At 42.6% G+C, this 25,762-nt stretch overlaps 1 protein-coding gene across 1 annotated transcript in view; it reads right to left on the bottom strand.

The window, feature by feature from the left end:
- Window positions 1-1,423: 1,423 nt before the first annotated feature.
- The window catches only part of PRRT1 (proline rich transmembrane protein 1), a 59,714-nt gene continuing 35,375 nt past the window's right edge, over window positions 1,424-25,762 (bottom strand). Inside the window, exon 4 of the mRNA XM_077483550.1 lies at window positions 1,424-7,528. Coding sequence (XP_077339676.1) covers window positions 7,352-7,528 — 177 coding nt within the window. The 3' untranslated portion in view covers window positions 1,424-7,351. The remainder of the gene's footprint in view (window positions 7,529-25,762) is intronic.

The following is a 25,762-nucleotide window of genomic DNA, read 5'->3' as shown; positions in this document are numbered from 1 at the left end:
CTTCCGGCGACCGGAGCTTCAAGAAAATGGCCGCCGTATATACTAATTAACACACACATAAAAGGACACTTCCCAGGTCTCTAGTCATTCCCTTGATGAAGTCATGTGATTGTGACGAACACGCGTTGGGACTGAGACACCGGAAGTGACGTGGGCAAGCTTGCTGCTCGTTTTTACATTGCCATTTTGATTCATTTTAATGGGAGTACCTGTCCTGTTTTTAGTGCTATTGAATACATTTATTTTAAAATACTACACTATTGGGCATCCCTCCTGTTCCTATTTTTTACCTATGATCCATTGGTGAGGCTCATCCGCTCCAGACACCTCCAGGGTTTTTAAAGGGGGACGCTGACTGTAAGCAGGACACACTTACTAGCAGAGCCGGAGACGCCACTATAGGACGACCACCAGGGGATCTCTAACGGTTTCCAACACCAAAGGCATATATTTACATGCTGTTACCTTACAGCAGTAAGGTAAGGGGACACCCATACACTAAATAGCACGGAGGATAAAGAAGCCACCCAGCACCAGCATCACACCGTAGAGATTTATCACCAGCACCAGCACTTTATCTTTGTGTTTACAAGTCACAATATATGCTGCACTTTATTTATGAGAAGGAATTCTTCACGGACACTTTGATATATTTTATTCACCTATAAAAGGACTTATCATCACTATTTATCACCTTAAATGTTACTGGAATTTATTTATTACCGATATTTTATTATTATCATTATTATCGTTTATTTTCGTTCAGTATTGCTTTTATCTATTGGATATTTTGTGACATCTGCACTTTAATCTATGTTCTTAGGCTTGGTCATTACCAGCATTGCCTCTTACAGTACTTTCAGTCTCTTTACCCATAGCACTTCCGCACTCTATTGTTTATGTACAGCTCATTACTACCCTTTACTTTATTTACTTCTTTGGGTTCAGATATTTCTCTCAGTGTGCGCAGCAGTACTTGTTCTATATTTACTTGAGTTGGTGCAGGAATACTTTCTTTTATTAACAAAAAGTAGAAAATATTGAGTTTTTTTCAAAATTGACGCTCTTTTTTGGTTTATAGCTCAAAAAATAAAAAACGCAGAGGCGATCAAATACCACCACAAGAAAGCTCTATTTGTGGGAAGAAAAGGATGCAAATTTTGTTTGGGTGCAGTATGCGCAATTGTCAGTTATAGCGATGCAGTGCCAAATCACAAAAAGGGGGTAAGACCTTCCGGAGCTGAAGTGGTTAAGAATTTTTCCTGTAATAAGCCAGTGCCAGGTGCTGCCTTTTCTCTTCTTCCTCTCTGCTCTTCTCCTCATTTACATAAACATGTATGTCAGTTAAAAAAAAAAAATGTGTGTGGTGCATTTTAAAAATGTTTTTTGAAGAGACACTAAAAAAAATTTCACAGAGCCCGAATGAAATAGATTTTGGTTTTTATTATAGATAATGCAGCTAAATTACCATTCCAAATGCTAATGAATAAATACCCACAATGCACCCCTCCAACTGATAAATAAATAAGTCATCAGTAATATTAAAGAATAGTCATCAGAACCATAAACATCTTTTTTAATCACAGAAATAAACTGACCCACCCCTATAACACTGTTCAGAAATATAGCAGCTGTCTCTTTATTACACACTCAAACATCAGCCGGCTTTCTCGCTCTCACGCTATCTTGGTCTCGGTTGGGCTCCATCAGCAGGGCATGCCGTCTGACCTGGAGGGTCACATACATTGGCTAACCCCCTGCGCTAATACTCAAAATATTTCCTAAAGCAGCAAATTTCTCATTTGTGAGAATAATTGTCTCCACAGTCTGTGTTCCCTATAGGTATTTGAATCCCCATTGCTTTCTCCCAGTGCAATATCTGAAAGCAAATGGAAGATTCTGATTGCTTGCTAGGGGCAACATGGCCTGTTTGAGACAATTGTCAGATGGCAAAAAAACAAGGTCCTTATTTCTGAAAATTGGACAGACATTAATAAAAAGCTGGTGAGTATTCAAATATTTATTTTATCTTCTAAAAATAAAATAAGGTTTTCATTGTGGTCATAGATCCTATCTGTGTATCATTTGGAGGGACAGGACCTCTGTTGGGACCAAATCCCTCTGCCCCATTTATCTGGTATGATGTATACTATGGATACTATGTACTATTAACTATCAAAAATATCACATGGTACTAAATCTTTCATCCTCTAAGATTTGCGGCAACACAGGGCTTGCTGCTAAATCTGTCTGTTCCCAGAGCAAGCAAACTAAATGGCCTGTTCACCTATCCACCTGCTGAACCAAACCTTCAACTGCCAGGAAGTCTTTCATTCAGTGGCAGTATTAGTTGATAGGACATAGGTGGCCACCAGCATCCTAGCAATCAATGACATATCCCCAGCCCCATTCAGCTGCCAGCCAACAGATTCCCCAGGCAAGGGGTAAATGTGAACAAGTGGTCCGCGGATGCTGGCTGACAACATTGACCAACTATTGCCATGATGTCATTCAGTATCCTCACCCTTTTGTTTACACAAATCCATCATCTGGCGAATCTCCTAGCCAACAACCGGATGGGGTCAGGGATTCACCTGTTGGCATCAAAGCAACCAATGGGCCCTGAGTGATGGCTCAATTTATTGCATTGACTTTGATTTGGTTCATATTATCACAAAATGCTATAGTGAGCAGTAAAAACAGAATTTCTAACCCTTCCCCACTCTACCCAAGACTAAAAAAGATAAAGATAAACTTTAAAGCCCAGCTCTACCTAGCTATTTAGGTTTTATAATATGGTGGACTTAATCACCCACCAGTTTCATTGATGAGCACCCATCGCTCAAAGCCATATGGAAGGGGTCACTCTCCCACAGCTGCATCCCCCAATTGTTTATACTGTATTTTGGATAATCCACTGGAGGAGCATGATACCATCATTTGGCTTAGTATTGGCAATGACATTTGGACAGAGCTGGGAACCATGATAGAGGGCTCTCACCAGTGGCCTCCACCAAAGATATCAACATGCAATGCAAATTGCACTACACAGAGATGCAATATCAGTTTTGAGTGAAGTAGACTTCTAAGGGCCATTTACAATTTTGCGCATTAAAGCACATCAAACATGTATAAAGGTTAGCCATATTTTTTAATTCTATTAGTTCACACTTACATTATATGTTCACGATTGTCCATTTTTTGGTGCATCAACACGTGGTACAGGGCCTATTGATGAGATTGGCAGTAGTGCATGAAAACACACACTTTTTGATAATGCTTGAACTTGTGCATTGAGAGATGAATCCAGCCCAACTCTAACTGGTGTCCACTGGCAATGCCAATAGCCCTACATCTTTCCCAGCTGTCAAAAATCATCTCTGCACTCATCCTGTTTTCTACTCATCTGGCATTTGGTTCCATATAATGTCATTACAGGCTAATATGGGCTTTCATTTTCTGTAATTCCTTCTGTCTGTTTCTTGTGTGCCACCACCTTCCCCCTACATCTTGTCTGACCTAAATGTATCAAGCGCTGATGAAAATATTCCAAAAATATCTCCATATTAGGGTTAGCAGAAGAACTAATTTATTATATTGTCAGCAATGTGTCCCAACTGGGTAGTTTAAAGAGAGAACATTTTAAATGAGACCAGGCTTTAGGCCTGTAAGCATCTGAAATTACATCTATTGTTATTGTTGTTCACTGCAACCAATCCGATTTTCTCTTTCATGTTTTTAGTGCAATAATGGAGGACAGAAGGATCATTTTCATTGCCTGATATTCTCAGGTGGCCCGTAGCCTGCTAATTCATTTGCATGTCTTAATGTACCCTGCTATCCCAAGGTTGTCAGTGCTTGCCAGAAATTGTAGACCTATAAAACCACAAACTAATTTCTGATCTTGTTAAATTTTATAAGAACCCACTGGCAATATTATAGAAGCTAGCAATACTTTTATTCTGGTCTTAGTTTAAAAGCAGACCACTGATCGAAAGATATTTCCCCAGCTGACGCCGCTATTGACTCCATGCAGCCTGGCCTCAGAAACCCATTGCTTTTCAACATTGCCCTAAGTAAAATGTGATGGTTTCTGTGGTCAGGTTCCCTGCAGACAATAGTGGTGGTAGTCAGGAGATACTGGGGCATGTTATCAGATTTTATACTTTCCGACTGAAAGCTGAAATCCTCTTCAACTCAAACATAATGTATGAGTTACAGATTAATGCTGGTGAATTGAATCACTTTTTGGATTTTTTTTAATACTCCCCCAGAAGCAGAGAATACTTTTTGCTCTAAAGTCTAATTTAAGCTAATGCATTTCACAGGGACTTCTAACAGACCACCTTGGCTTGACTACTGTTAGTGAGAAGATCTGAGAATCACAGAGATCTCACCACCAAAATCCAGGGAAGATCAGAAAGTGTTGATTGAGTCAACCTGCTTGAACCTATCAAAAGCCAAAAACTGTATCAGACTTAGCTGCTTAAAGTAAATGCCAAAACACAAGTTTTATGCTGGATTCACTGCATTCACTCATTTTCATGCATTGCTGTATTCGTATTTAATAGGCTTCCAACATACAACAATGCAGGTTTTAATGGACCATCAGCATTTTTTTAAGATGCAGCCAATTCACAGATGGGTCACATTTCTGCATTATGGTGTACTAAAATGCACCTGTATTGTATGCTGGCTAGGTGAGTTGAGGTGCCATTCAAGATCAATGACACAGCAGACAGACATGTCTTTTTTCGTGCGCTACCATGCCTTGCATTAACAAGTGGTATAGCAAGTGTTTACTGCATGTAACTGCAACGTAATAGTGTAAATTGATCCTAAAGGCTTTACTCTTTGTTAAGTTAAAATGTGTTTTACTAAGAGAGAAAAAAAAGATGTCTAAGCTTATATTCTTGGCTGAAAGTGTTGTATTTTTTCCAGCTAAGTTGTCTCCTAAAACAGTACAAGTCCTTCCATGACAATTATGAAGTATTCCTCTCCTTTTTTTTACAGTGATGGCAAATGGGGCAGATATTATATAAGGACGGGAAGAATTGTGCTGACTGTATCTGTGACATTATCACTGACTCCTATGGATCCTAAAAAATATATATATTTGTGATTGGCTCTGAACGGTCACACAATATGGCTCAATGCACAGTAGTGTGTATACCATACCACCAGCCAATTACTAGAGAAGTAAATGGTTGCAGTTTTTTGGGCTTGAGCCCCATAATTAAGCTATAAAATGCATAGTGTGGTCCTTAAATTAAACATTCAGCTGCTAGAAACAAAAATTTGCACCTGAATGGAAATCCATTTTTAGTTTTTAATACCCATCTGCCTGCCCACTATACTGTATATCATGACATCAGTTGCCATGGCCAGTAGAGATGCCAAGCTGGACAGCTTCACAAAGGAGATATTTGGCTGCTCCTGAACTTTGCACACATGCCCTTCCCGAATGAACCAACATTTATTAAATTATCTAGCATAAAAAAATACATCCCTCTTTATCCTAATTCCATGAGCTGCAATTTATTCAATAGAAAGGTTAGTGCTATATGAAGGAGAAAATAGCCAAATAGAATGCAAACTAATACCAGATCAAATCTCACTAGAAAGTAAGGTCACCTTAATCCGACAAAATAATGCAACAGAATGCACTAACATTTTACGCTTTTGGCCAGACTAGGAGGATGTTATTTTGTCAAGGCTAAGCATGTAAACTTCAGCTTTAAGAGGACCTGTTGCTCCTATATGGAGCTGGTAGCCATTTTGTATGTTAAAACTACTTAGACAGTTTTGTCCTAGTGAACTGATATATATTTGGAAATACTGGACCAGCCAGCCAAAAAAATGGCTACCTCTTTCTGGGCAGTTACACATTAAGTTAAGACGGTCACCTTGTATTGCTGGGGTAAACAAATGTTTTGTGTCTTTATTAACAGGTACAGGCCCTAATTCAACAAGCTGCATTACTGTTTAAAGTGACCTTGTCAAAAATCCAAAACAGACATAATTGCAATAGAAGAACCTGAATACTTACCTTTCCCTCCGCCCATACCACCACATTGCTTCTCTGTTCAAGAAATACCCTCCGTGAAGTCCAATGGAAAATGTGATACCTCTGGGAGTGTCAATCTCTTCCATCCCCTGCACCACTCACTGGTTCCTTCCACCATTACTGTAGGACCAAGACGATCAACACGCCTGGAACTGTTGGTTTCCCAGTGAACTTCATCTGAAGATTTCTCCCAAATGGACTAACAGGAAATATATTGAATCTCTTTGTTTAAAGACATGCCTGTTTTGTTTTAGTTTTTGAATTACAGGGTCGGTTAAAGGATTGCAAAATAGCAATTAAAGTCTATTTGAACTTAAATGCTTAACCAAATAGGCTTGCTAAATACAACATGTGATAATACTGGGTTAAAGGCAACTTTAGCATGCCTTATGCACCCTTTAATGTGCCTTAAATGCTATTGCAGCTTGATAAGTCAGGGCCACTGAGTTTAATACTGTATATAAAGCTGGAGCAGTAGAAAAAGAAGATGCCCATAGCAACCAATCAAAGCTGAGCTTTATTTATATTACTGTTAAAATTTGATTGGCTGCAATAGGAACGCATACATTTTTCTTTGCTGCGGAATACGCCCCTCTTTTCTGTCTAAGAGCCCCTTACCTCCATTCCATTCACTCTATACCTCTTCTTCACACATTTCACTCAAGTCTTAAGTTTTTCTGGCTTCTTTTTTGCCTCACCAATGGGATACAAATCTGATGGTCCACCTATTTTCCCTTTTATTTTGTGACACTTGAAATGTCCCCTCCTTTCCTTTATTTCTCAGCTGAACGGTATTCCACATCCTTAATTCATAGCTGAAAAATATCCCATGAAACTCCTAGTTTACCCCTATTTTACCCCATAACACCCAAGATGGCACCTGTATTACTTAGAACAAGGGAGAGGGGATTGGGGGGACGGAGAGGACGGGAGATTAAAAAGCACTGTGGTGGATGGGAAAAAGCAGAAAAGAAGAGTTGGTATGAAAAGACAAGATGGATAACAAAGAAGAGGAATCCAAACTAGAAAAGTGAAGAGGGTAACTTGACAAGAGGATGCAGAAGAATTATGGCAAAAGAAGAAAGAAATATGGAAGTGGGCAAAGGTAGAACGGAACAAAACAAAAAGGAAGACATTGAAAACATAAGACATAAAAAATGAAAGTGTCCAAATCAGAACTGACAGAACTGAAGAAAGTAAACTTTAGAAAGTGTCAAGGGCACAGAGAAGTCTTGGTGGATTGGTCTGTCCTTCAGTTGCCCCCACAGGTGCCGTAACGATAATTCAGTTACCCCAGTCATTTTCATGGTGCTGAGCTGCGATGATAATAACCACTGTGAGGATGGTACACAAGACCATGGCAGCAATCCCAATGGCCAGGCTGATGAAGGAAAAATTCCGAGCTTCGCGGGAGGCAATTTCTGCTGACATAATGTCTCCTCGAGCCAGAGCTGTCCTGACCTGTGGAACCACAAAAAAAAAGTTATAATCCAGTTATGCCATTTGTGATAATCTCCATCTGTATTGTGATGCCCAAAAAGGACACAGGTTGTTTATATGCAATGGGAGCACTGACTGGCTGTGGCTAGAAGGCAATCTGAGTTATGTGTCCCACATTACAACAGAATCATATCCCTGTACACAGGATGGAAGGGAAAAAGCGTGAGCCAAGTTGGTTCAGCATCTTTACCCTCCTGCATGATAAGACTGTGGCATGTAACTCTCCTGAAAAGGTCACTGAAATATGAGAAACAAGTGCTCATATGGGCCAAAAATAGGCATATAACTGCTCAATGCATTGACTGTACACTGCTGTGTTGACTAAGAACATGAAGCAATGAATGAGGCCATCTTCTTTTCTTTGTATCATGTGTGTCAAGTTTTCATCAAGTACAACGAGGTCTATATATGGGTTTACGTGTTCCGTGAAATGCTTAGACCCTTATATAGACCTCATTGTATTTGCAATTTAGCCTCCTGTACTATGTTGTTTTTAGTGGCGTTTTGATATGCCCTTTTATACCAAATTGTAATAAAACGTTGTTGAAATGTTATTATATAATTGTGTGACTCATATAATTACTATAGGAGGCACAAATAAAGTCCTATTAACTATGTTGATTTTGGTTGACCCTATAGGAATGGTGCCTCCTGTATTGCATTATTATACAGCGAGTAAAATAGGTATCGAACACATCAACATTTTTCTAGGTAAATATATTTCTAAAGGTGTTCTTGACATGAAGTTTTCAACATATGTCAGTAACAAGGCATGCAATCCATAAATACAAATAAACCAAAACAAATACGTTCAGAAATTAAGTTATGTGTAATAAAATTGAATAACATAGGGGAAAAGTATTGAACACATGAAGAAATGGAGGTGCAAAAAGGCACGGAAAGCCAAGACTCCGGCTGAAATCTCTCAGTAATTATAAAGCAATCCTGCCCCTTGTCAGTGTAAATTAATATCAGCTGGTTCAGTCTCAACTGATGGCCTATAAAAAGGTGTCTCATTACCAAGGTGTCACACAAGAAACATCTCATGTTGGGTAAAAGCAAAGAGCTCTCTCAAGACCCTCACAACCTTATTGTTGCAAAACATACTGATGGCATTAGTCACAGAAGGAATTCTGCACTTCTGAATGATCCAATGAGCACTGTTGGGGCCATAATCCAGAAGTAACATAATTTCCCCATAAACCAACAGCAACCAGGTGCTCCTCACAAGACTTCTGACAGAAGAGTGAAAAGAATTATCAGAAGAACTTGAAGAACTTCAGAAAGACCTGGAATTAACTTTTACAATTGTTTCAAATAAAACAAGTAATGCACTCAACCTCCATGGCCTGTATGTACGCTCACCACGCAAGACTCCATTTCTGAAGAAAAAGCATGTTGAAGCTTGTTTAAAGTTTGCTGCACAACATTTAGACAAGCCTGTGTAATACTGGGAGAATATAGTGTGGTCAGTTGAGACCAAAATGTAACTCTTTGGATACCATAATGCACACCATGTTTGGGGGTCAAATGGCACTGCACATCACCCCAAAAACACCCCCATACCAACAGTGAGGTTTGGAGGTGTGAACATCATGGTGTGGGGGCTGTTTTTCAGCATACAGTACATTCTTGATAAAAGTCTGCTGCCATCTACCAGGATGAGGAAGATGATACGATGGTGGACATTTCAGCAATACAATGATCCCAAACACAAAGCCAAGGAAACTCTCAATTGGTTTCAAAAAAAGAAAGAAAATAAAGCTGCTAGAATGGCCCAGACAATCACCTGACTTGAAAATCTATGGGAAGAACTAAAGATCAGAGTTTATAGACGAGGTCCACAGAACCTTCAAGATTTGAAGACGGTTTGTGTGGAAGAATGGGCCAAAATCACACCTGAGCAATGCATGCGACTAGTTTCTCCATATAGGAGGCATCTTGAAGCCGTCATTACCAACAAAGGACTTTGTACCAAGTATTAATTACATTTTAGCTAGCGTCTTTAATACTTTTTCCCTGTGTCATTCCATTTTATTATACCTAACTTCAGTTCTGAACGTATTTGTTTTGGTTCCTTTGCATGCATGGATTTTGCATGGGTTGTTACAGACATGTGGGGAAAATTTCATGCCAATAGCACCTTTGGAAATATATTTGCCAAGAAAATTGGTGATGTGTTTAATACTTATTTTACCCGCTGTATCTAATGCCCGCGCCCCAAATATTTGTATTGCAAGAGGTATGCTTAAATGCTTCACTGCACATACCGACCTTCACTTCAAATGAAAGAAAACCCTAAGCTAACCCTAGTGGAGCTAATCTAAGCTGCTCTGCTTTCGTTGGAGCTTACAGGCTGAATACTTTCTTTTGCATGTTACAGTACTGGGTCAATTTCCAAGCACTAGCGCTGTCACATGAGCAGCAGGGCAGGGAGTCCACCATACCATGAAATAGCAGGTATTGTCTACGCTCTTGGTGGTTAAATGATTATCTATGAAAGTACCTGCCAGTCTTGATTTTTATTCATTTCAATGTGAATGTAATGCCGCGTACACACGATCGGGCTATCCGGCGGACTTAGTACGGTGGACCTAGTCCGGCGGGTTGTCCTTTTGTCCTTTGCAGCGGAGGTCCGCTGGACTTTTCTGAGTGGACCTGCCCACACACGACCGTACTTTTCCAATGGATAACCCGCCGGACTGTGGCGGGAGTCCGCTGGACTTTTGAAATGAACGGTCTTGCCCACACACGGAGAAAAGTCAGGTAGAGAGAACTAGTGAAGGAAGTCAATGTCGCCACCTCCATCGGCGGGATTGACACCTTACTGGCCTAGTCACCTGGTATGGACTTAAAGGGGAAGCCCTACGCTGAAAAAACGGCATGGGGTCCCCCCCAAAGTCCATATCAGACCCTTATCTGAGCACGTAGCCTGGCCGGTCCATACCAGGTGATGGGGCTAGCGAGGTGTCAATCTTGCTGATGGAGGCGGCGACATTGACTTCCCTCGCTAGTCCCGTCTACCTGGAGACGCGCTCAAAATGAACAGACTTTTCTTCATGTGGGCAAGTCCGTTAATTTCAAAAGTCTGGCAGACTAGCACACAGACGGGTGGATTGTCCGATTGTCCGTTGGACTGTGGAGTCCGGCGGACAATTTTGAGTCAAAACTTGGGAACAAAAAGTCTGCCAGAGCCCACACACGGGCAGATTGTCCGGCGGAAGGCAACAGATATTACAGACGATATGTACTCCTGACCCCTGCACCCTGTGTGTGAGCTCAAGTTTAAAGCCCCTCCCATTGTTGGCGCAATTTTGCCACACCCACAATTTGCCATGGTCTGTATAGCGTGCAGCTAGTAGCTACACCCACCACCCCACCTCCTTCTCCACCTTCATTCTCAGGATTTATGTCATTCAAAAGTTTCCAGGTATTCATAGGCTCACCTCTGAAACAGATATTCCTTTTTACAGGAGGCACGGTGATTCCTAACTTTATCTCCTGGCACCATGTTTTTTTTATATTTCTTCAGTTGCTTCCTGGTTTCTGGCCTATGCCAGAATGATGTCATTATACATCCCAGGAGACTTCATAAGCATTTTTTTTTCCTTTCATCTGGAGGAGGGTCTCTCAGCTAAGCACATCTTCCTGTCTGCATACCTGAGCTAAGGGCAGATGGATTCCAGGAAATAAATGTTACATGAACCATCTGACCTTACTCAAAATGGCCACAGCTGGAAATGCTGGGGGGGGGGGGGGGGTGTTTTTCAAAAAAAAATTTATCAACAAAATAAAGCATGGAGACATGGATGGATGAGTGAGTGAGTTTTTTTGATCAACCTTTGCATGGCGATATACGTTGGCAAAATGGCACGGGTAGGCAAAAGGGCATGATCGTGTCACGGAGAGGAAGAACGGGGAGATGCCTTTGTAAAGGCATTTCCCTGTTCTGTCTTGTGACATGACAGAGATCACTTCTCCCCGTCATTGGGAGCAGTGATTGCTGTCATGTAAGCCAAAACCCACAGTTAGAATCACTCCCTAGGACACACTTAACCCCTTTAATCGCCTCCTAGTGGTTAATCCCTTTACTGCCAGTGTCATTTACACAGTAATCAGTGCATTTTTATAGCACTGATCGCTGTATAAATGACAATGGTCCCAAAATAGTGTCAAAAGTGTCCGATGTGTCCTCCATAATGCCGCAGTCAAGATAAAAATCGCAGATCACCACCATTACTAATAAAAAAAAATGAATAAAAAAAGCCATAAACTATCCCCTATTTTATAGACACTATAGGTTTTGCGCAAACCAATCAATATATGCTTATTGGGATTTTTTTTACCAAAAATATGTAGAAGAATACATATCGGCCGAAACTGAGGGAAAAAATAGTTTTTTGTTTATAACGCAAACAATACAGACCACAGAGGTGACCAAATACCACCAAAAGGAAGTTCTATTTGTGAGGAAAAAATGACAATTTTTCTTGGGTGCAACATCGCACAACCGTGCAATTTTTAGTTAAAGCGACGCAGTGCCGAATCAAAAAAAGTGCTCTGGTCATGAAGGGGGTAAATCCTTTCGGGGCTGAAGTGGTTAAATAGCGTTTTCAGTTTGTGGAGCTCAGATACAGTTTAGTTGTGCTCTGAGTTGGCCATGTACCAGTAAAATTTTGTCTGAAAATTTTACTTTTTGTTGACTGTTCCAATTTTCTAAGGGTTAGAGGATTCAAACCAACATTCGTTTTCAACCAAAGTTGAAGGGATAAGATGGAAAAATTTTTTTGAGCGAACAAATTTCTAACTGTGAATGTGCTTTTTGTTTAGGAAAATTCACACATATAGTAATGAGGAGAGCTCGAAGAGGGAGCCTGGAGGGACCAGTGGAGGCCTATGGCCTGTATAGTAGGCTCGTGCAATTCGTTTCGTAACGAATCGAAATTCGGCCGAATGACAACGAATACGAAAGAAATATAACGAATGAATTCGAATGAATTTGGTAATTCTTTAAAGATCTAATGAAACAAAAGGGCAGCTCAAAGTAAATCTTATAGTCCAATCAGCTAATTAATTTTGTGCCGGAGGATGGATTACTGGCAAAGTGCATTCCTGAGAACTGAGTGAGAAGGGTGTTGTTTTGTATTTGAGCCGAGGAGAAGAGACGTTGTCATTGTGTGTGTTAAAAGATTCAATAAACAAACGACTTTCCAAACTACGAATCATTATCACGAATGTCTATACATACATAAATAGCGAATTTCAACGAATACGAACGAATGTATTTGACACTCTACGAATAATAACGAATTATCCGAAAACGTATTAACGTAGCATAACGAATATAACAGAACCAAATGATGTATTTTACGAATGACAACGAACCGAAACTAAACAAAATTTTCCGTTGTGCACAAGTCTACTATATAGTGAAGAGCAGCTTGCCTAAACTGTAAGTAGCACCACTGCACCCCTCTGAAAATAATGTGATTTAAAAAAAAAAAAAAACAGAAATGGGAAAGTTCTATTTTTGCACCTTAATGCCAAGTTGTGGACTGATGTGCATGTAAATCTCCAAATGACACAGTAGCGCTAAAGAAACATGAGGATCAATGGAGCACAAGTATGAACCCTTCACTTCTTAGCACATCCTGGTAACTTGCACCAATTCTGCCCTCTTCAGACTGGCAAATCTTGATAGCATACATACAAACAGCCCAAAACTAATAGGCACTAAAGACCAGACCCAGGTGGCAGGGAAGCGCTCATGATGAAATAATACCCCTGGCGCAGACAAGACTCGCCAGCTAATGCATTTCCAGGAATGAATTCTCTTCGATATTTACTCTGATGAAGAGGGCATTAGATGGCAAATCATGGGTATTGATACTTTGCCACATAAGGGTTTCCTCTGCCACTTGGATCTGGTCTTTATTGCCTATTAGCCTTGGGCTTTTGTGAGTATGTACTAATTTTCTTTTCTTTTTTCTAATAAAGGTATATCTAGTAATGCACTAGGCATTTGTGCCCTTTTTACTTATGTATATGTTATTACACTGAAGAAATGCCATTGTATGGATTGTTGTAACCCGTTAACCTTTTTAAGAAATTTAGAAAAGTTCAAGCAAAGAGAATCCTTGCCTCGTAATTGTCTCCGCTGGGGAGAAGTTGTATTTAATGAATGTCATGGGTTACATTAAACTATTGAAGAACAGTTGAAGTCCTATGTGACTGTGCAAACCTGGTCAGCTCAGGAGTGGGTGGTGGTTAGGAGACAAGAATCACCCTCCTGGTGGAAAGAGTGGACCCCCTTCAGGTATCATGTACCAGGTGACCCAGGCCCCCATGTGTCATCAGCCACGGGGGTTTGGATGGATTCCCTGAGCTCTAACCTGGACCATGATAGTGTAGGCCAGCGATTCTCAACTAGGGTTCCTCCAGAGGTTGCTAGGGGTTCCTTCAGCATTGGGCAATTTCTGCCCCTTGGATAAGTTCCCACCGACACCTTTGATTATTTTAGCTATCTGTAAGGAGGTAATTCTTCCCAATGACCACAAGTGTAAGGACCATTCTTCCCACTGACCATCACACTAACATATCATGAGTTGTAGATTTCTAATTTTTAGCAGGGGTTCCCCCAAAACTGGAGAACTATTTCAAGGGTTCCTCTGTGTTGAAAAGGTTGAGAAAGGCTGGTGTAGGCCTACAAGTGAAGTGATCCAGGGTAAACAGGGTTGAAGACCAGGAGGATGAGTCAGAGAGGCCTTTGGTCTGTATCTGTACATGTGGGGAACATGTGAGCTTGGCAATGGAACTAATGGGTTATGGGTTAACTTGAAGCTCTGTTTGTAGGAAAGAGCTCAGCGGCATGTGCTGGACATATGTAAAAGAGTGAAGGCAAGGGAAGGGAGTCTTATTGCTTACAAATACATCTAGGATTCTATTCAAATAGTAGGTCTGGACACAATTTTAGGGGCTTTAAAATGAAATTATTTCACTCAATCATGGCAAGAAAGAATGTTCTGCAAATTTTTTTTCAGAATTTCTGTATGGATGTTGAGCGAAATTGTAACTATGTATGGCCATCTTTAAGTTAAAGGCTTAAAGCGGAGGTCCACCCTAAAATGGACCTCCGCTCATCGGAATCCCCCCCCCCCTCCGGCGCCACAATCGGCACCTTTCAGGGGGGAGGGGGGTGTAGTTACCTGGATAATCCAGGTAACTGCACCCACTTCCGGGCTAGCTCTCTGCGGAAAGGGGCGTACGTTACGCCCCTTTCCGCAAGCGCCCGCCCCCTTCAGCAAGTGCCCCGCTGCCTGCTGGGAAACACACAGCTCCCAGAGGCAGCGGGGACCGTCCGGATTGCGCCGCGCGGCTCGCGCATGCGCAGTAGGGAACCGGGAAATGAAGCCGAAAGGCTCCATTTCCTGATTCCCATACCCAAGATGGCGGCGGCAGGACCCGACAGACGAGCGAGCGATCAGCTTCGGGTGCCGACATCGCGGGCGCGCTGGACAGGTAAGTGTCACTATTTAAAAGTCAGCAGCTACAGTATTTGTAGCTGCTGGCTTTTAAAAAAAAAAAAAAAACGCGGAGTCCCGGTGAACTCCCGCTTTAATGCTAAAAAGCAGCATCTTTGAACTTTCTTTTGATTTTCACGGTCGGGGCGTTAAGGGTGTGGAATTAACTTCCACAATTGGTGGTGTCAGCGGGAAGTATTGATAGTTTAAAAAAACTCTTGGACGGGTATCTAAGCGAACAAAGCATACAGGGATCCAGGAAATGATTTTTGACAGGAACACACACACACCCACAAATTTCCATTTAATAATCAATTGAGCGAGGTGGAAAATTTTTGGCCGAACAGTAACTGCACCCTATCAGATGCTGGGGGTCATAGAATTGGAGGTAATCATCAAGTTGCAGGATTGCATAACATATGTTATTTGTCCCTGTTTCTAATGGGTGAAAGAAAAATGGAAGGTTTTCGTAAAGGGGAATCCATGGGGATGAAGAGGAAGGAAAAGAGCAGTGGAGATGAAAAGCGAAAAAAGAAAGTGGGGAAGGGGAAGGAGAGAAAAGAAAAAACAGTGGAGGGAATGGAGGGAAGAAATGAATAAGAGGTTGGGGGGGGGTTAAAGGGGGAGCAGGGAGACCTGTGGGGCCAGAATGGATGCGGGGTGATGTTGGTTCAGAGAGAGAACAGAATGATTCAAGTTCATGTTGCAGTTACACTGTATGCTGCAGAAGAGGGGCACAGAAGCTGTCTGTGGCACTGACTTGAAATTGACTGCTCTGGTTACTCACTTGCTAGAAATGCCAACTGCCCAGCGTCTAGCTAGCAACCAGTGATGTCAGTCAGAGGCCGCCCCAGCATTCAGAGCGCGCCGCGGCCGCCCCAGCATTCATAGCACGCTGCCTCCGCAGCTAGTGATCAAGCTCTGCCCACCTCTGAGTGACTCACTGCACTGCCCCAGGCCGGTCTCAAGTACCGTATTTGCCGGCGTATAAGACGACTGGGCGTATAAGACAACCCCCTAATTTGCCAGTGAAAACGTAGGTTTTGGGTTATACTCACCATATAAGACTACCACCCTTCGCATGCAACACCATTTTAAAAAAAACATCAGAAACGTAAAAAAAAAAAAAAAACACATCAGACTTAACATCAGAAAAAAACTTGTGAACTACAAGTCCCAGAGATCCCACACTTGGCAGGCAGCAACAATGAATCCTCTCCTTCAAAGGACCATAAATCATACCTGTATTTTTGGGGAGATCTGGAGCTGGATGTGCAGTACAGGATGCTTTAATATGTAGAGCGCCAGGTACACATATGATGCTGTGTTAGTACAGTAGGGCCAGGAACACTGCAGAATATAGTGTGCATACAATGTGCACCGCTAAGCCAATCATGGTAGGCAATGTATTATACTAATCTGTTGATTATACAAAGCCTGTTCGGATTGGCAGAAGCTGTGACATCATCAGCCCGCGCCGCTCTGACTCATTGTACTGTATCCTGCTCAGATTGGCAGAGGTTGTTACTCCAATCCGAGCAGGCTTAGCAAGGCTGTATTTATCAACAGAGTGCATCGGCCGCCGGGATTGGCTGAGCGGTGCATACTGTATGTATACAGTATTACCGAGCACTCGGCGGGCTGAAATCCATTGCGGCCACTTCATACCCGGCGTATAAGACGACCCCCACTTTTTGGCTGTGTAATTTAGGTGTAAAAGGTCGTCTTATACGCCGGAAAATACGGTAAGTCTAAGTAAGTTGTACCCATCAAAAGCTGCCAGTGCACCCATCAAACACAGCCACTGTGCCCATCAAACGCGGCCACTGTGCCCATCACTTGTGTCTCTTAACGCCACAAGGCACACCTGGTCTTTGTGGATTTAATGACCCAGGAAGAGGTTTATTATAGTGATCAGAACCTTCGCCAGTATTTTTACATCTTTATTTGAGAACAAAATTGTTCTATAATTAGATCAAGAATAAGAATCAGCATTTGGTTTGGGGATTATGACAATGTTGGCTTGCAGGGATTCCGGGAGGAAGACATCCCCTTTCTAAGGATAATTAAACATTGCTGTTAAATGTGGGATAAGGACAATAGAGCTGTTCCTGTAAAATTAGTCAGTATAGCCATCAGGATCTGGTCTTATGCTAGATTTGAGGCTTTTAATTGCCAGGCGGAGTTCCTCTGTTGTGATATTGGCGTTCAGGGCGGAGAGGTTTTTTTATGGGGTAGTGGAAAGTCAGATATCTCGGAAGAACTCCTTAAATTTTTCCATGGGAAAGGGGCCAGGAGATGCATAATAGTTACAGAATTGGTGACCCAAAAAGACAAAATTAGGTGCCACTAAGGTAGAGAGGTAAAGTCCAACTAGACTGTTGTAAGTGTAAGCAGGGAGCTCATCCTAGCGCCAAGCTGCAGCAATGTCAAAGTAAAAGATCCATAAGCCGCACATCATGAAGCAGACCCATGTGCATGAAATGAGATAGATGGCAGCTTCAGCCCGGACTCCGGAAAAGCCACATATCCCCAACGTGTTTAGCTCCGTCCCTTGGAGCTTAATTATGGGGCCTTGGCGCTTAATCATGATTAAGCTCCAAGGGGTGGAGCGAAATGTGTTGGGGGGTGTGGCCTTCTGGAGTCCAGAATGAGGCTGCCATCCATCTCACTTAATGCACATGGGTCTGCCTTATGATGCGTGGCTTATGGATCTTTTCCTTTGACATTATTTACAGAGGTGGTGTTTGAATTCCACTGAATAAAGCATGGAGACATGGGTGGATGGGTGAGTTTGCTTTGAATATTAAAAATGAATGAAATAGCGTTTTCGGTTTGTGGTGCTCAGATGCAATTTAGTTCCCCTTTAAGTTGACCACATGCTAAAGGAATTTCATTTGAAAATTTTTGCTTCAGGAACGTTCGTTCAGTCTTTCAAATCATTGGTGGCATCAAGCCGATGTTTGTTTTTGACCACAGTGTTGAAAGAATTTAGAGTACCTGGATGGAAACTTTTTCTCAAAAGAGTGTATTTCTAATGCCATGTACACACGATCAAATTGTCTGGCATACTTAGCCTGCCGAAACGCATTTCACTGGACAATTCGATCGTGTGTGGGCTTCAGCGGACTTTTCCAGCGTAAAGTCCAGCGGACTTAGAAAGTATTTTTGCAGTCCAATCTTTCCGCCGGACTTGGGTTTCAGCGGACAATAGGTTCGTCAGTGTGCTAGTCCGGTGGACTAAGAATGACGCATGCTCAGAAGCAAGTACGAAAAAGGAAGCTATTGGCTACTGGCTATTGAACTTCCCTTTTCTAGTCCCGTCGTACGCGCTGTACGTCATTGCGCTAGCAAACGCCGGACTTTCTGTGTTTCCGTGTGTGGCCCAGTCCGTTCGGTAGAAAGTCCACCGGATTGTTTGCCGGACTAAGTACGCCGGACAATTCGCTCGTGTGTACGCAGCATAACAGTGAATGTGGTATTCATTCGGGGGGATTCCAAAATCAAATGTGATAAGCAAGGGGTCTCCAAACTTTCGGGAACAGTTTACTGACCTTCAGACTTTGTTGAAGCCGGACTGTGGCCAGTGAGAAAGAAAACAGAAAATGCCCCAGCATCATTGGGAGTACACAATGCCTCATCATTGGTGTCAATGGGAGGAATAGTGCCCCATTATTGGCGCCTCATATGTGTCCACCAGTACCACCTGCCAGTGCCACGAATCAGTGCCCACCTGTACATAAGTGCCAGCAATCAGTGCCACCTATCAATGCCCACCAGTGGTGCCGATCAGTGCCACCTACCAGTGCTGATCAGTGCCCATCGCTGCCACCCATCAGTGCCCATCACTGCCCATCAGTTCCATCTATCAGTGCCATCTATTAGTGCCCTTCAGTGCCACCCATCAGTGCCCACCAGTGTCGCCTTATCAGTGCCCATCAGTGCCGCCTTATCAGTGCCCATCATTGCAGCCTATTGGTGCCCATCGTTGCAGCCTATCAGTGCCCATCAGTGCAGCCTCATCAGCGTACATCAATGAAGGAGAAAAATTAGCTGTTTGCAAAATTTATTAACAAAATATAAAACTATTTTGTATTTTTTTCTTTATTCCGTCTTTTTTCATTTTTTTAACAAAAAATAAAAAACCGCAGAGGTGATCCAATACCACCAAAAAAAGCTCTATTTGTGTGAAAAAAAATAATTTAAAATGTAATTTGGGTACAGCGTTGTATGACCGCACAATTGTTATTCAAAGAGTGACAGCACTAAAAGCTGAAAATTGGTCTGGGCAGGAGGGGGGTTTAAGTGCCCAGTAAGCAAGTGGTTAAAATCAGTTACAGCAGTATTTTTCAATTTTGGATAAAGGTTTGGCACACTAAATAAAAACTGACCATTGTAAGCTCCCCTGCCAGTGTTAAGTGGTTTGTCTCATCCATGTAAACTGATACAATCTGCTGGAGAGCTTGTGAAAAACAGACTTGCTGGCTGTGTCACCAAAGGAAAATAGAAGAAAGAAAGCCTAGAAAAGGAAATGGAAGCAGCCTTCACATCTACGAATTGGTAAGATGCAATGTAATAAACGTTTGCTTTTGGGTTTAATACCGCTTTCATAAGTGTAGCTGGCTTTTATCACAGTCCCCGCAACTAGGCCATGCTCTCTAATGCATTTCACCCTGATTAGGCATAGTAGAGGTAGGAGTGGCAGGGGCTGAGGGACATTAAGACCTGGTTCACACCAAATGCGAATTTGAAATTGTGCTACTTCACATGAAGTAGCATGATTTCAAAGCCACAGGTCAGTACAATTTCAGATGTGACTTGCCTGATATCTGTGCGACTTCATGCAGATATCTATGCAAACTGCACCTGAAATCGCAAAAAATAGTACGCAAACCTTTTGTTTTCGAATCAGTGCGACATCTCAAAGTTGGAGTCACACTGATTTAAACAATTCCATTGGCGACAATAGGGTGCGACTTGTCATGTGCCACAATAACCAAAATCTGAAACTCCATTCACAACACTTAAAGAGCTTTCAATGCATATGGTCTGTTAACTACTTTGGGACTGCCCACTGCACATATACTGCAGCAGGGCGTCCCGGCTGCGCAAAACAACTTACCTGTACGTTGTTCGTGCTTCCTAGTCTGGGGCGCGCATGCCGCTGGTGACCTGCCCCCAATGTGATTGGACACGGCTACCTACGATCGTTTGGGGAAATGACAGAACGGCGGTCTTCCTATGTACACAGACCGTCGTTCTGTCACAGAGAGAGAGAGAGAGATGCGATTCCTACTAATCAGGAACACAGATCTCTCTCTTTGTTAAGTGTCAGCATTCCCCCACACAGTTAGTAAGCACACATAGGGAACACATTTAACCCTTTGAGTTGCCCCTGCTGTTAACCCCTTCCCTGCAAGTGATCAATGCATTTTTTTAACACTGATCACTGTATTGGTGTCACTGGTCCCCAAAAAGTGTCACTTAGTGTCCAATTTGTCCGCCGCAATGTTGCAGTCCCGCTAAAAATCACTGATCGTCGCCATTTCTAGTAAAAAAAAAAAGTTCCTAAATCTATCCCCATAGTTTGTAGACACAATAACTTTTGAGCAAACCAGTCAATATACGCTAATTGGGATTTTTTGTTACCAAAAATATGTAGCAGTATACAAATTGGCCTAAATTGATGAAGAAATTTTATATTTTTATTGGAAATGTTTTATAGCAGAAAGTAAAAAAAATATTGTTTTTTTTTCAAAATTGTTGCTCTATTTGTTTATAGCGCAAAAAATAAAAACCCCAGAGTAGATAAAATACCTCCAAAAGAAAGCTCTACTTGTGGGCAAAAAAGGACAAGGTCATTTTTATTTGGGTGCAACGTCACATGACCGCGCAATTGTCAGTTAGAGTAACATAGTGCAGTATTACAAAAAATTGCCTGGTCAGGAAGGGGGTAAAACCTTCCGGGGCTTAAGTGGTTAATAGCAATGCAGCAGATTACAACGTTGATTGTGTGACAGACCTTACCAGGGAATGGCTTTTGGAGGGGACTGCAGGGTGGCCTCTGGCTTACTGACTATGGACCCTGGCTTTTAAGGGAACACTACTCTTTGGGAGGTGTGTTCCTGGGAGACCCTCAAAGTGGTCTTGCTTCGGATTCAAGTCCATGTCTCCCCAAAACACACACTCTGGGAACTGGAGGATCCAGATAGATATTTGAGGGCTCTATGCCCAAACCAGCAATGACTGCTTTAGATTGTGAGACTCAGAACAGATGTTAATATGATCAGCTCAAAGCAACCTGATACTGGGGTCTCCTGCTATAGTCTGTTTATTAAAGTAGTTGTAAACCCTTACAGACCACTTTAACCTACAGGTAAGCCTAGATTAAGGCTTAGCTGTAGGTGCAAGAAATATCTCCTTAACCCACGCGGTTAAGGAGATATTTTCCAAAACACAGGCACTGATGTCTACGGCGCATGGACGCGTGGACAACGGCGCAGGCGCACTGAGCGTTCCATTAGTGACATCATCGCTGCTCCGGCCAGTCACTGCATTGGAGCAGCGATACCCGGAAGTCACTCCAGGAGATATGGTGGTGACGGAGGAGGTGAACTAGGGTCACAACGGGGGCTTCAATCTTAGGTAAGTAATTCATAATGAGCTAGTATGCATACTAGCTCATTATGCCTTTGTCCTGTTGGGTCATTTTTTAATTTTTATTTTTAGAGAGGGTTTACTTCCTCTTTAAGATGTTATTTGTTTATTAAGTGCGTCTCTCCTATATGTGCATTCCCATTGTTAATTGAGTCACCTACTGTTTCTGTCTGTTGGCTGACTTTTGGAAGTTCCTACATGGTGGTATTAGTCTGGTGTCAACTCTACCTCATCATCTAACCTTTGTGTGATGTTTTGGGTAAATTGTTCATGTGGTGACTGACCTACTTTTGAAATTTATAAAATCCTGTATTTCTGTTGAACAAACAGTCATTCTTTTGGTTCTGCCTCAACATCTTGTCTGTGTACAATTCTTGGGGTAAAAGGGCTGGCATTAGCTCTTGGTCTGTTGGAAGAGTTTGAAGAGCAGGAGGCATTGTTTGGCGGAAGCACCTAAGCGGGTGCCAAACGTTCCTTCACAGATTGCAACAAGTGAGGTGTGCAATAAATGTGTCCGAGCAACAAAGACACTAATAATTACATCTAGGCAACTGGACACCAATCCTTCCTTTTGTTTATAGAGACATTTTTCACTGCACGCATGCTGCAATGTGCTGCAGTCAGCCAAGACCAGGAGAAGGTCTCAGTGGGTCCAGGTTTGAGATTGGGCAAACTTTTCTCAGCCTGTCCTTAGTAAGAGATAATCCTGAATACGTCTTGAAGAACATTAACGGATATGTTGAATATTCAAGTTACACTTTTTTGTACTTTTGGAATTTTTTCAGGATTGAGTGAAGTGAGAGTTATACCAATCAGAAGAAATTAGGTAAAAATCATATTGGCTCAGTGGGTAGCACACCTGCCTTGCAACACTGGGGTCCTTGGTTTGAATTCTGACCAGGGATTTGCATGGAGTTTGCATGTTCTCCCTGTGCTTGAGTGGACTTCCTCTGTTTTTTTCCCACACTTCAAAAACAGGCTGGTAGGTTAACTGACCTTCATATGTGTCTGAATGTGAGATAAGGACATTCAATTGTAAGCTTCTTGAGGGCAGAGCCTGTGAATGAATGTGAATGTATAGTATGTAAAGTATTGTGTGAAATTGATGGTGATATATAAATGCCTGTAATAATAATAAAACAAAGAACTTAAAGGGATTGTAAAGTAATTTTTTTTTTTTTAAATAACAAACATGTTATACTTCCACTGTGCAGCTAGTTTTGCACAGAGTGGCCCCGAACCTGCTCTTCTGGGGTCCCTCGGCGGCTGTCTCTGCTTCCTCCCGCAGGTACTTCTCACATTCATGCGAGCTCCCTCGCATGGTGAGAAGCACCTGCGGGCATGCTCCCAAGATACAGCCGGCGGCTAAAGACGCTTGCTGTATCACACGATCCCGCCCCCCAGCACACTGCGTCATTGGATGTGATTGACAGCAGCGCGAGCCAATGACTGCGCTGCTTTCAATCCATCCACTCCAGGCAATCAGCGGCCAGGCTGAGCAGCGAAGAGGATGTCGGGGGCGACCGCGGGACTTTCGAGGGGTCAGGTAAGTAAAACGGGGGGCTCGGGGCGCCGGCACTGTGAGATATTTTTACACCTTAATGCATAGAATGCATTAAGGGGAAAAAATATTTACCTTTACAACCCCTTTAAGATTGAATATTGTTCTCAGCTGTTTGAGGATGATACCAGAGACACACGGGTTTGCCTGTGGTCCAGTCCTCTGTATTAAATGTTACAGGGAAGTGGCCCAGACTGAGCAGCTGTGGCATTTGCCAAAGGGGGTGATGAGCCGTGGGCAGCTCAGTTTTTATCATGTCTGATTTCATAAAACAGGAAATCACACAGCAGAATGTGCATATCCTTTGCACGCTACCAACTGCCAACGCTAAAATGAGTCAGCAGTACCACCAGTTGACAGCACTCCTCAATTTAGCAAAGTTAGGGGCACAAATGTTAAATTCCTGTCCTTTTGAGATTGTTTTTAATTAATTAGCTGCTGAAACACAACCTATCAATACATGGATTGGAATTTGGGGCAAAACTTGACCATTACTAGGCAGATCTTCAGGCCTGCTAAAAATCAAATGTTTTCCTTTATTTTATGCAGGTTCGGGATAACAGAGGCTGACCACCACCACAAACACTGGTCCATTCACACCAGCTCCAGTAACACAGTCTTATGCCATGTACACATGACCAGACTTTCCGGCAGACTAGGTCCGACGTTCTTCCCGACGGACCTTCTGCGGACTTGCGACAGACTTTCTGAACAAACGGACTCGGCCACACACAATCACACCAAAGTCCGACTGATTCGAATGTGATGACGTATGACCGGAATAGCATAAGGAAGTTCATAGCCAGTAGCCAATAGCTGCCCTAACGTCGGTTTTCATCCGTCGGACTAGCAAACACACAAAATAATCTTTCGTCTGTCGGAAATCTAAAGTCCATCTGATTTTTCAACAGCAAAACGGTCGAATTGTCCGACAGATTCCTTCCGTCTGACCTTTGCTGACGAAAAGTTTGGCAGTGTGTACACGGCATAAGGGATGTCTTTTTAGGATTTATTGCTTGAAGAAACTTTAACAGGAGAGGGGTTAGGCCACGGGACACTCCAAACGCTCAGTGACATAAACAAGAGGATAGTCTTCTCCTTAAAGTGGAAGTAAACCCTCCTATAGTTTTCAGTCAAGGAAGCTGTCATCTTGGCCTCTAATAATTCTTCAACTGCCATAATGCTGCACATGTGATCAGTTATGACACCAGCCATTGGATGGTTTGAAAGTTTGGTTGAGAGCACAACCAATGTGAAAGTTAGCATTTCCGGCATGCCGGGAATGTAAGTGTTTTTTGAAACTGGGTTTACTCCCACTTTAAGTAACTATTAGGGTTGCACCGATGCCGATATCGGTGCCGATAGTATTTGCACGAGTACTTGTGCTCTCAATACCTGAAACTGATACAAAATGAATGGGCTGAAATCACACTCCCAAGAATTGCATGCAATTTGCACCGGAATGCAGTACGATTCCTGTCCAAATTGCATACAGTTTCCTCCACCGCTCCTGTGGGAACCAACTATGGAAAGATAGGGAAGCACCACCTAGTGCAGCAACGGGCAAACTATTAGAAAATGTTCTAGCAGCTCACATTAACAAACATATCTCGTCAAATCCAAATCTGCATAGTGTCCCGTTCCGCCAATGATAGAAAAACACGGCCGTTTGCAGTACTCACAGGGCTGGAGGGGATGTAGGACGACCCCTGCAAACCAGCTGGGAGCGCACATGTGGGTATGGAGTGGAAGTGGTGTCAGCCTAGGGGACGGACCGCCTATACATCTCCTTCAGCCCTGTGAGCACCGCAAGTGGCCATGGTTTTCTATTATTGGCGGGATGGGGACACTATCCAGATATGGATTTAATGAAATGTTTACTTTAATGCGAGTTGTTGTAACATTTTTTAATAAACCGTTTGCCCATTTCTGCACTAAATGGCGCTTCCCTCTCTTTCTATACTGGGTACACACAGGAGCGGTGGGGCAAACCGCATGCAATTCAGACAGGAATCGCACCACATTCCTGTTCAAATCGCATGCAATTCTTTGTAGTGTGCTTTGAGCCCATTCATTTTGTATGGGCTCAAATTACACTGCAAAGGTATTCGTACTCGGTATCAGGGAGTACTTGGTCGAAAGTATCAGTACTTGTACTCGCTGGTATAAAACTGGTATCGGTGCAACCCTAATAACTAAGAGTAGTGAACAGTCTAAGGCAGGGATATGCAATTAGTGGACCTCCAGCTGTTGAAAAACTACAAGTCCCATCATGCCTCTGCCTCTGGGTGTCATGCTTGTGACTGTCAGAGTCTTGCTATGCCTCATGGGACTTGTAGTGCTGCAACAGCAGGATGTCCGTTAATTGCATATCCCTGGTCTAAGGCCTCACCGCTGAGGACCATGAGGCAAGGTAAATCTTTTTGGTATCTGGTTACCTTGCACCTATGCACAACT

Source organism: Lithobates pipiens, unplaced genomic scaffold (assembly GCF_037356315.1).
Source record: "Lithobates pipiens isolate NorthernLeopardFrog02 unplaced genomic scaffold, aLitPip1_a1.2 Scaffold_1, whole genome shotgun sequence".
In the NCBI taxonomy this organism is placed as follows: Eukaryota; Metazoa; Chordata; class Amphibia; order Anura; family Ranidae; genus Lithobates; species Lithobates pipiens.
The sequence above is the reverse complement of the archived record's forward strand: the minus strand, read 5'-3'. Positions and strand labels throughout refer to the sequence as shown.